The sequence below is a fragment of the Saccoglossus kowalevskii genome, chromosome 4 (assembly GCF_978046115.1).
Source record: "Saccoglossus kowalevskii chromosome 4, keSacKowa6.1, whole genome shotgun sequence".
Classification (NCBI taxonomy): Eukaryota; Metazoa; Hemichordata; class Enteropneusta; family Harrimaniidae; genus Saccoglossus; species Saccoglossus kowalevskii.
The window spans coordinates 29,275,590-29,288,784 of NC_140644.1; the positions used below are offsets into that span (position 1 = coordinate 29,275,590).

General features: G+C 35.1%; 1 protein-coding gene across 1 annotated transcript; it reads right to left on the reverse strand.

Moving 5' to 3' along the window:
* Positions 1 to 1,293: 1,293 nt before the first annotated feature.
* On the reverse strand, positions 1,294 to 6,187 carry LOC146747348 (acid-sensing ion channel 1A-like). The gene is made up of 6 exons (XM_085498381.1): positions 5,994 to 6,187; positions 4,833 to 5,394; positions 4,648 to 4,711; positions 1,831 to 1,981; positions 1,560 to 1,651; positions 1,294 to 1,391 (listed from the first exon to the last, which is right to left on the reverse strand). The coding sequence occupies exons 1-6, from the start codon at positions 6,185 to 6,187 to the stop codon at positions 1,294 to 1,296; spliced, it is 1,161 nt and encodes a 386-aa protein (XP_085354507.1).
* Between the last annotated feature and the right edge of the window lie 7,008 nt (positions 6,188 to 13,195).

The following is a 13,195-nucleotide window of genomic DNA, read 5'->3' on the forward strand; positions in this document are numbered from 1 at the left end:
AAAATGTCGAAGGCCGACACACTTCGAAAATGCATAGTTATTATATCTGACATCTATATTTGTGCATGTCTATATAATTAGCCTAATTTTTTAATGTTTTAAATTTGGATGATCTGTGTTTATAACACTGATTATCTTCTGATGAATTAGTATTACGGGTTCATAACAGTAATACTCTTTATGAACATTTCCCTTTTCAACTTCCAGCTACAAAATAGTTCAAAATTTGTTTAGTTTTGTAATTATCACAACTGTTTGATGGGTGTTCTTAATCGTCGTTTCTTCAGTTTAGCAAATTTACTTGCATGCGTCTAATAGACAAAAAAAATTCCTATAACTTTAGATTAACAATTTTAAAAGCAAACGTTCATGTCATCCATTCTAATTATAGTTCCGTTTGTGTGGATCAGATGAATATTTATTACACTTTTGTCCAAATAATAAATACCTAATTGTTTATATTAACTTATCTGCATATTTTGAAATTAAAAAAAATTATGGAGATCTAGAATTAGGTCACATTATACACATCAAGTTCATTAATTTGGTTAACGGTTGTTGATGTGGCTGTGATTTTGGCATTATATCAGCTTTAATATGACAATTATTACGGAAAGGTCAAAATTATGCAATTCATATCTTTACAAAGGATATAATGAATTAAATTTTGATTTCAGTTTCGTATCATCTGTTGTGTCTTGTTCTATATTTGATTAGGAATTTATTTCGTTTTTTTTTTTTTTTTGCTATGAATTAAATCCAGCTGCGGAAACCAATACTAATAACTCCGCAGGGAAAGTACCTCTACTGGCACTAATTTTACAAGGTTGATGCCCTTTCTCAACTTTAGGTATTCAAATACTAATCAATTGCATTTTTATAGCATGACAAACTCCGAGTGCCAAAATACAAAAAATTAGTAATTTCACAGAACTACGTTTACAAATCATATGCCTATTTTCAAATTGCTACAATGGCTACACGTTCACGAATCAGAGACTGCCATTCTGGAGTATACCATTCAAACTTATCCGACGTATTGTAGGACAATTGACATCATTTGCTAGGAAATAAATAAATTATTATATTCAACAATAAACTGTCACGGTGCCCTTCTTTTTCTTTCGAAAATAAATTTTCCGATATCTTTTATTGTTTCAATCGCAGATACTGACGTCACCATTTTTTGAAGATTGACCCTTTTTCTTGTTTGAGACGCACTACAGTTAGTTGGCTAGTTGCATTCAACAAGTTCTATAGTCTGCAAATATCAGGATTTTGAACAATCTTAATTTACCGCTGAAAAACGTAGATAAGGAAGAAATCAAGGAACTCCATAATTGTCAAAACACTCACACCCAGGCATAGTCCCATCAAGCCACCAAAACTACCTATTAAAATAAAAATTAAACGTTACTATACATGGTATTTTGTCTTATAAATGATCAAAGCTTGATGATGCTTGAGTTTCTATGTTTCTTGAAAAATGCATATCATTCATAATTAGGGTGGTAATTTACGACTACGCCATTGTAGTAACAGTACAGAGATATACTCACTAGCAAGCGACCATGGAGATACAGCTGGAACCAACATTATTTGCTTGTGCACAAGTTCTTCGAAGAATACTTTTAGGTCAACAATATTGTTGCTATACAAACAAAGAATAATACGTCAGTGGAAATCGGTCAGGTAAATCACGTAAAGAACCTGTTGACTAAATCGTGTACAAATAAGTTTTTATATTGTTCGTGCGAAAAAAGAAAAAAAAACACGATTACTTTCAACACTTTTATATGTAATTGCAAATCATAGATTAAGGAGACTTACGTCAATACATCCTCAGTCACATCGTACATGTCTGTTACACGGCCAATAATAGACGGCGATGGGAATTGCGCGAAAGTAACACGTGGGTTGTAAGCTGTCAGCTCACACGGCAGGGTACAGTGAAACTCTCGAGATCGTCTTGATACCGAATCTGAAATATAAGTGTAACTCTAAATAATAAAATTAATCGTCTATAATGGTTTCATCGTGGTTTTGCTAATCATTTTTCAATATCAACTTTTTATTGACAAAAACATCATTGCAAATTGTCTCGAGAAAGTGTTTAGTAACAACCCGACTTAAACATGATTTCCCTCGTGTATGAGACACAGTCGGGGTTTCCCAAGCAGTTTTATCTCATCAACCCCTATTTAAATTTCACTTATGTTCTGTACACGTGTAATCTATGGTTATCCACAAACCTGATTATTTAATCGGGTAATGTTTCACTATTAATTAGGATATTCTCGTTATACAACATGTTTGTCAAATGTTTTCCTTTTCAGCGCAAAGGTACTTCGTATACAGGTTTTTTAAAATCATCCCCAATAATGTATTCTATATTCGTAAACGAGTAAATCTAAATAAGCTTAACTTCATAAGCACATAATATTTGTATAAATAAGTATACAGATTTCACTGACATAAGAACATTTGTCACACGGTCATTCTTTGATATGGGTATATGATTATTAATTAATATTTATAAAGTGTGTATATTAGGGTTTGTATTTTATTTCGACGTAAACCTTGAATTGAATAACAATAATATTGCATTGTTGGCGAGTATTGTAACTTAATATAACACGAACTAAAGCATTATTTTAATAGCGTGGCACTAAATTATTGGAAGCTATGTTTGACATAGATTGTGGACCCAATCTGTACAAGTTATCCTATCTATAAATATTCATCAGTATGCAGAAGTGATGGATTAATATATAAGAGGGATAACAATAGTTTAACTAAATTGTCAGGTCAAATGTTCAAAACGAAATATATAATAATATCTTATTCAGCTCTTTTAGGTTGAAATTGGTGTTACTATCTGATGTCTGAAAGATTGCACTTAAATTGTACTGAGAAACAACGTACATATAGACTGGGTATCAATACTAATAATGCCGTTACAAATGAAGCATATTACACATCCGATACTTCCTCAATGAGATATTTGCAAATATATTTTTAATATTTAATTAATATTTAATTAAAATTTAATTAGTGACGGTTATTTTTATCGCTTTAAATGAATTCATAAAAAATGCTACGTTTTTATCGTATTGATTTATTCCCGACTTATTGTACTCATGCTAGTAATAGTAGTGTTCATATGACTATCATACTATGAAAAGTGTTTAAAAGCGATAACACTTTCCAAGGTCACTTTGAATATTTTATGTTGTATTATTAAACAGAATATTCCCCAGCGCTACACATTGTATGTATACACGAGATTGTAGCCGTGCTGCGTAGACGTCTAGTTTTGCCCGTTATTAGTTACATTTACTCCTCAGATCATTAAACACATTTTTTTTTATACAGTAAATATTAAATATGATAGGTGCCACTTACATATTAGTGCATACTGACTAGGTAGGGCCAAGATAGATATAAAAGTGTAATTGACAACATAGGTTGTGTTATGGACTAGTTACATCTCATTCGTTTTCTTTATAATTGTATCATTACGAGAATTACAACGAAAACAACAAATCAATACAAACGCAACGGAAACGCTATAATAATATTTCTTTAAAATTTTAAATATATGAAAAATACATGCATCTGTGATTTAAAAAATAAAAGTGTCGACATAAATCATATGATTTACTGTTGAATAGATAAAAAATGCTACGTTTTTATCGTATACGTACTGATAAAAGGCCATGCACATTCCACTGCTTCTTTAATATTACACACACGCGCAGGTCCTGAAAAATATCAAGAAGAAATAAAACAATCGTGATTAGAATTATATCAATCCCTCTTTGTAATTTGAGTTGTTTTGTCTCTTGCAATTTTTGATCCCTGATATGGGAAAGCAAACTGACGAAAGTCGGATACTATTGATATAAATCATAATATTGGTTGAACATTTAATGGGGTTTTCAGTGGGAGAATTGCATTTCATGTGTATACAATGAGAAGTTCTTTGAATTTAAATTGAATTCAACACAATCTGTAACTAACTCTTTGAACATTATTCTCAAAATATGTTGAGTTTCATCTTTTCAAAAGTCTCAGCGTTACGATTACAAACATTCATTCGGATTTGTTGGATATTGTTATTTCTCTTTCACGTGCAATTGACTGTGGTTATTCAGAAACTGTTAGTACCTGGTAAATACGGTTCTTTGCATTTGCATCTACTAATCAATAATTCGGTCATATGTTCGTTGACGCAGCCTTGATAAGAATATATTGGATGATATTTTGTACCTTTAGATGTGCAGTTACTTCGATATGGTGAAGGTAGGAAATGTGCCTGAGTATGGAGAAAATGGTCGCAACGATCGTGTCATCTAATTAGGTTTATGTATACTGCTGTATTGTAATGTAATATGCGGATGTAATCATTGCACAAAATCAAACATAACAGTCTAAGTAAGGTGTAGTGAAAGGACAATATCTATATATAGACATTAAGCATAGAACCAGGAACTATTGTCAGCTGATACGATGATGCAGCAAAGATGAGTACGTCGTGCCTCTCATGTATCAATCTCAAATTTATGAACGAGCTCTTGAATATATAGTCTACGTTTTGTATTTGATGTACCTTTTCTATTGTCACAGCAATCATCGTTTCTGTACCTGGTGCAACGGACAATACCGAACTTCGACCGAACGTTACCCGGCCAGGCTCGTTTAGTATTACCTGCCAGAGGTAATAAAGATTATAATGTATTATCTCAGAAATATTGAAACATTGAATATTCTTGTTCATATTTTTTCTCCCAAATTAATGTATGTTTAATATACGTCAAATTAGTGTTTACCATTATTCCGCTACCAGTACGAGGACCGACCGTGTACTCGTTCTTCTCTACACTTATCCGCAAGTGTAATCCTGAGTTTGACCCAGATTGTGATGTCAATAATGGGTTAAGCCAGTCGATGTTGAATGAATAACAAACTCCATATTCCGTGAAGACAGTAGTAAAATCATTCCATCTACAGTCACGCTTATCGTCATCGACAAATTGACATTTCAAAATCATGTCTTTCAATTGATGAGATGATACTAGCTCAAATTCTGTACGATTTATGAACGCCGGTTCATTTTCCAGAACACTCCAATCGTAGCTTATGTTAAGGTCCGGGCCAAATCCGGTGATTGGATGTAGTTTCCACAAAAATGCTTCAAACTGTGTCCCATTAATGACAGACTTTCGATATTGGTTGTAATTGCAAACAGTAACCGTTGGAAATGTGACAAACGATGGGAATTCTATCGACGTTATCACATCTGTCGGATATCCCAGATAAATGTATATTTGCGCATTGAGCGCAAAAACTAAAAAGACGGCACCTGAGACAACACATATACTCCAGATTAACCTGCAATAAGAAGACGTAAGAATTTCACTTCATTCTTCATTACAATATTATATAATCTTAATCTAGAGAGTAAACCAACAGCAAATGTGTCAATGTGGAATGTTTAGAACAAATATATAGACTTAGTTATGCTTTCTATAAGCAAAACAAAATGTTCACATTTAGTATTCGACACTTCTGGCAGGGAAAACAATCTATTAAAAAAGAATAAATGAAAGAATACCATAGGGGAGACTAATAACTTGGTAATTAAACATTATACGTCAGGACTAAATATAAGATCATTTTTTGCCGAGTACATCTATATCCAGCCATGTACTTTGCCGACAGCGCAGTTTATGTTCATACGATTCTCACTGTAATATAATAATTGAATTATATTGTATTGAATACACACGGCCGCAATTGATTGATATTATATTGTTTTCACATATGGCCTGAAAGATATATATAGACCACAATATTTTATTTGTAAGAAAAAATCACATGTTGATATTTTGAGGTAAAATATCTACATCCATACAACAGAGCAAATGCTATCTTAAATAAAGATAATTACAATAGAGCAGTAATAGAAAAAAAACTCTGAATGTGAATACCTTCGTTGCCAGGAACTGGATTTGTCTGACGCGTAGGCTACTCCATGCAGTGTAGTGTGTCCCATGAACTGACAGAATCGTTCGGAGAAGCGATGGAATCGCGCGTTATGCTCGACGTTGCTTGAACTCTTGTCACTCTCCGGGGAACTCGAACCACGACGTTCAGCGTGAGGGGAGATGTCAATCTTTGACATATTAGAGTGCCTAACAGACGTTATTTCTGACATTGTGTTCTACCGTGTACCTCTACAAACATCAGCTCAAATACAGTACGTATTATCAAAACCGCTGCGTCGATTGCACTGAAAAAACGTATATATAAATATATATAATGTTGACACACTGAACAACTAGAGGTAATAAATAAGGAATAAAATGCTCCGTTTTATAGCAATTAACGATGGCGAGCGCTTCATGAACACTGCACTGCAATGTTTTATATTATACATGATGCGGACTAAACTGTCGGAGAATGCAGACGTTATCCTTAGATGCCAAGGGTCTCGTGGGAACATACCATACTACATACATCTATACGTGCATTATTGGTTTATGAGATACATAAAGTTGTAGTGTGGAATGTGGAATAAACTATAATATACTAAATATACTAAAAAATAATATAAAAAATAACAACTCCTTACAATTTATTTGCACCAATTTCCGATGCATACGCCTGTAGAACAGAAAATATTGATACAAAATTCATGCATTTTTTCCGATAAGAACCTTCCAATCTACCAGTCTGGATGGCCTATTACACTACAGAAAATTACATCTATATAAATAATGTGACCTCGATAAACGTACAATAAATTATTAAAAGATAATGCAATTTCATTCAATGCTATATTATGTTGTTAATATATCGTTATTTTAAATTAAAAAAAAACGATGGGTAACGACTGTTCAGCTGTAATTTGACTTATTTCAAACTAGATATTTAGAAAATGTGAATTCATCTACAGTATATTATTTATTAGTTTAGATAATACTTAAATTATTTTGACATACCGTTATTTTTTGCAATTATTTAATAAAGGGACACTGAGGAATACAATTGGGTATTTTCAATAAATTTGACCGATACGCATGCGCTTTGGGCCAGACGCGTGCGCGTAGACATACTTAATTAAATATAATTATAGCTTCTTTTAAGTCTGTCAAATAAAACACGATATTCTCTGTAGCCTTTTAATAGCTACTTGGCAGAAGCTCATTTTCCAGATGCGTCATTCAATAACAACAGTGACATACTAACCACAACAATATATGCATTATTGCTGATGGATGCCCATACACATATGGGTTTCGATGCAAACTTGATTTATAATTCAAACTCAGCTGAACATATGTTATTCTTTGGATGCTGTACGAGGCGGTGCGTTAGATCAGTCGTGATTAATTCGTAACATACGACTATAGTGTCATCGTTATTGTCAGATGTCGTATTCATAGTTGTTGTTGATAACGTTATTGCAAAGGAGTCGCGATCTGCGCCATTACGTAACATACATAATAAAATACATAGTATAATTAAAGCAATTTAGTGCACTCATGCTTGCCATAGGGTCAAGGCAATAGTGTTATTCCGTCATGCCACCATAATTTCCAATGATGGTCATTCAAGAAATGCTGAAACACATTTTATTCATCACAGTAGTTATGAAATCTATATAATCGCCACCATCCACATAAAGTCCATGTCCCCACAGTGCGATGCATGTACGGTGGATCAAAGCATTCAGGGGTATACACTACATGCATCTGGATTTAAAACAAATGCTTGTGATTATATCCACATCAACACAAATCCTAGCCTACGTTACAGACTAGTACAGCATGCTGTCGGTAGCTACCGGTAAATTAGACATTGTTCATTGTTCAAGTACCAAATGCAAATTTAATTGTCAAGTGTGTCAGAAAAATAGCCTAGAATGATTAAACGCGCATTTTAACAATCAAAATAGCCCAGCTGCCTATGTAGAGACAAAGTTGATAATGCGATGATAATGAAATATTAGCTGAACAATGACATATTAGCTATTTGTCATGGTTATTGTTACCGCGAGTTCACATCCAAGGTCATGTTATGGTTGTTGCTATCATCTTATTTACCGCAAGTATGACTAAATTATTCGTTAAAACAGAACATTAAAGATGTCGTCACTTAATGGATAAATCTGACAGTGGTCAGGCCATGGCACATACCTACAAAGAATCAAAGCAATTGAGCTTGTAGTTTTCAAGAAGTGGGAAACAGTTTTTTTTTTTTTATCAAACAAATTAAACGGTTGCATGACAATGACGATTGGAACATTCAGTAAAGACCAACATAACGTGAAACATATTGACATCATGTATGTCATTATGTCAGCATGTTAAAGGACTATGCATTGCTGAACTATCGTGTCAAAATGGTAGTTTATTGAACTGGTGCAATGAGAGGGCGCTTTCCATATCACAAGGTTATCCTTAGAAACTATTAGAACATATTTTGCCGAATCGGGGCATAACAAATTCAGTATTTCTGTCATTTCCGCATAAAAGAATGAGTATTTTACCGTCGTAAAAAATACAATCTGAGAAAAAAGGGTAGTTGTGGTTTATTTGTGTTTTAATTCACATACTATTCACAGATGATTATACTATGTACCCTTCCTTAAGATATAAGGCTAATTTGCATGTGATGTGAATGTGATAATTATTACGAGAATACCGCAAAGTGTGCACGAAAGCAGTACGGGGATTTTATCGGCCGATGCAATGTTGAGGTTGTTACCACAGGGAGCCCAGGAACTATAATCAACTGTAATACGCAGTCTCTATGAGCGGGGGGGGGGGGGTAATCGGCTAGTATCTAGTGTAAGAAATAGGCAAGGGATGAAGGCTCCAGTCAGCTCACATTTTTTAAACTCGAAAAAAACAGACCACATCGAGGTCACGACTCGGTTAGCCTTGCTCAACTGGTTCGTAACCAGTCTTGTGATTAGTTGTTGACAAATGCTGAACAGGCCGCGCCTCCAACTGTGCCGTGCGTTCGGACTAACCGTTAGGAATTCCTAAATAGAGCCAATTTGTGTAGTTTTCTTGATTTATTCTGCAGATATCGGTAAAATGTAGGTAAGGCTTTGGCGAAATTCGAAGGAGCAACTAATATTCTTCAACCTGGTATTTTTTTTAGATTTTATTTTTTTCGTCTGTTTTTTCTAGTTTAAAAAATGTGAGCTGGCTGGAGCCTTCATCCCTTGTCTATTTCTTACACTTGATACCAGCCGATACCCCCCGCCCCCGCTCATAGAGACTGCGTATTACAGTTGATTATAGTTCCTGGGCTCCCTGTGTTGTTACGTTACCGTACTGTGCGAGAGCAGACTTTGCGGTATTTTCGTGATACCCGTATTATTATACATCTTTTTCATGCTTGCACTAATAATTAAATGAGATACTAGTATAACTGCCCGAAAAAGCGACGAAGAACGTTTAGCGTTGTGCGTATGTTTGCATTACCATTCCCCGCTGATAGCGCTCTGCGTCTGAAGTAAACAAAAAAGTGTTAGAACGTGAGGAAGTCATTTGAACGCGTTCGTGACATTTTTGAACACGCCCACACACGGACGGGTAGACTCTATTGTTTTGGTAGCAGATGTAAAATAATATTTTCTATCGTCGTCAATTGCTGTTGTAACTACCAATGCTTTCATGCCATGAGTTAGCAGTTTATATTTAACCATGTTAGTGCCATGTTCAGAATGTTATTTGGAATCGTTCACACATAAACAACGTAATTTGTCACGATAATGAAATACAATACACAATTTTTGTGGCGCCGTCATGCGACGATAGGTTGAATGAAGATCGTCTGTCAAAACACTTGTTTTGCGATAGTTACTATATGATATATGACGAACGACACAACTGAATAAAGTTATAGCTTAGAACTATATTGCGGTAACCTATCTACGTCATTGTTAAGTCACATACACGCGTTGTCAATAGAGGGCGTGATTTATAATGCATCGTTATTTTCCGTGTTAACAAACACATGACAGATATATTTAGATTGTTTCAACAGAGAGAAGTAATTTTCGCTTATAACACCAGTGTTCATAATAATAATAATTACCAATACTTACTCTATAAACAAAATATGTGCATATATGTGTCGACCCCTCAAAGACAAGAAACTCCCAACACGTACATCGCAAAACATCAACACATCACAAAACATCCCACTACTATAGCGCTTATAGTTGTAAAACTGTGTCGCGTTAGATCATAAAACAGTTGGTCATTTAAACCTGGAAAGAGTATATATTTACACTTGTTGGCGGATTTAAATTTCATTATTATTCAAATTAAAATATCGGTTTATATATGGTCGTTCTACGTTATTGAATCCCGTGTCAATATAAACGGTTTTGTGTAGACGGAACTATTCTCACCGATGTTCAGGTCTCGAAATAAACAGAAATAATAGTTGTTTTTGCTTTTAAAAGCGGTGACAGAAAATTATAACAAAATTACATAGTGTTACAATCAATTTTCAATATAAACCTACGTATATTAGCATCCAAGTGAGTCGCCGCTCTACTGCGTCCCATCCTCAAGTTTTATTGAAATCTGTTGAAAGGGTGTTTAGAAAAAAAAATGAAAACATTGGCTAATTATTATATAAAGATTTCAATCAAAAACTAATCATATCTACGCATTGTTCCAGAGCATATATGTGTCAAGTTTCCTTGAAATTTGTTTAATGGTACATGGAAAGGCTTAAAATTTGCTAATTAATATGCAAATTAGGTAAATAATATGTGTGGATTTCAACCAAAAATAAATTAGCTCTGAGCATTATCCCAGAATATCTATGTGCAATGTTTCATGAAAAATTTATACTAGTAATTGGTTCTTGAGATATCTGTGGAGCAGACATAGACACACATACACACCGGGGTACGGACACACTAACTGCAAAAGCTCTCATTGTGACTGTGCTTCGTACACGGGAGTCAAATAGTAATTTTAGGCAAATTAGAATGAGATATGTCGGAAATTTTAACTCAAGCGAAGCTACGACCAACAAATCAAGTTTTCTGTCATTTTTATGGCAACAGTAGAGAGATATTTTTTTTAATTTGTCCGCCTTTATGGAGTTGTTTGACAAATACTGGCCTAGCCTCACCCCCACCCAATTCCAATCACAGAAAAATCGTAAAACCGCTCCTGGCGAAAAGTTACCCCAACTTAGAGAACGAATTTCTCAGCAATGAAAACAGATATAAAGGAAAACAAAACAAATATTAACTTTGGCCCCCACACTCAAGCTGAGTAGAATAAGTTATGTCCAAGGTGTGTAGGAGGAGGAGATACATTTGGCGTGAAGCTATAGCAATGGTGGGTCATATTTGCTCATATTCCAGCATCTAACAAGCGTGAAGGTATCACGGGGTAAAATTCTCTCTCCGGGGATTCTCCACACTGTCAGGGGGGAATCTCGTCTCGTCTCGTCTCTCTATCTCGTCCCCTTGAGGTACGGGATCGGGAAAGTCACTTTAACTTTACAGTCAAATAAGACACACACAACGAAATACGTTTCAGCTCTCGTCTTAGTCGGTCAATCGAGCACTCTATAAGACACAGCGCCCTGGGGAAAAAATCCCCAAGACTCTCACAAGGCTGAACCAAGACTCGCCCAAGACTGGACTGCCTCAAGGCTCGCCCCTGGACTCTCTCGACTCGACTCGACTGCGTCTGTCGTGGAGTATTCGCCAAGACCAACTCAAACTCTCTTTATTCATTTTCAAAACTCTAACCAATTACAAAACAGTAAAAGACTCTAGGGCGTAACCTTCAATCATAAAGCCAATCATACTAAGTACTGAATACGTCATATCTTTTGATTAATCGTTCACTACATTAATAACTATGGAATACCAACTGTCAGAATCGCGACGGATATCTCGTAATTAGTTCCAAATCACTGAGCCAAGTTCCGTCCAAAACTTCAATTAGGCCTAAACGATGACAGACATAACACAGCAATTCGGCTAATAATCAACTAATTAAGTCGGTTAACAGATACGCAAAAACAAATTCATGACAAAGGTATGGGGTCTGCTAAAACAACTCACAGAAGGATTAATGCGTGTAGACGCCTAACGCCACACACACACATAAATATAAGGGCAATCCTAGCGCATCGGATGGCCAAGCAAACGCGATAATCGAAGTAGGTACGTTTCCAGAGCGCGAGTACAGAGAGGTGAATTCGTTCTACTTTTTGTATACAGTCCGATGTCAGATTATGCATAAACAAATGAAAGTATTTCTCTTCTCATATGTGTTTTATTCATATAGTCACATCTTTTTTCATCAAGAATGACTGACACCCACAGGTTTTTTAGCCACGTTCGATCGACGTCTGGCTTCATAGTATTTCTAAAACCTCCGGCCTCCCGTAGCATTGCAAAATAACTATTACGCAGACATGACAGTTGTCAATAACGATCACATTGATTTTTTGAATGATCCAGTTAAAATGCAATTCCTCACTCTTGTAGCGTCATCTTGACTCTCCGTATAGCTGTATTTTTTATTTATTGTACAAGACACTTCGCGATGGGCGTCTTTCGCGGTAATATTTACGAAAGTTTAAATTTTTGTTCACTATTTTATAAACTGTCTTGGGAATTCCCATCACCAATTAGACAATGTCACAGCATTTCGCCTATGTTTTCAACAAATCCAAAATCTCGATAATGTTGTTTACTTTACAATTGTACTATGAATTACATTTGAAGTTTTGATAATTTTAATGGTATTCATATTTTGGTGCAAACATATACACTCACAAAATACCCATATAGTATATAGCCTTGACAAAAAAACATTATATTTCCTTGTCTTAATAATGCATTTTTTTCGATCTGTGTAACTTCATGTGAAATTTCTAATGAGATTTAAAGTTCAGTTGTCAACTTGTCCATGGAGAACGTTCACTGGCTTGTAGGCGTACTTGCTGTACAGTCTCGTGCTCTCAATATGTCGGTTTCTTTAGTTGTCGTTCGGTAACATTTGGTCTTCCACGATTTACAATCAATTTCAACTCAAGTCATGAGTCTTGGCATATCTCAGTACTATCGTTCCTCAGTCCGTGCTAATATTAAGACGTACAGTTCGCTGTTTCAGTGAAGAGCGGCGAG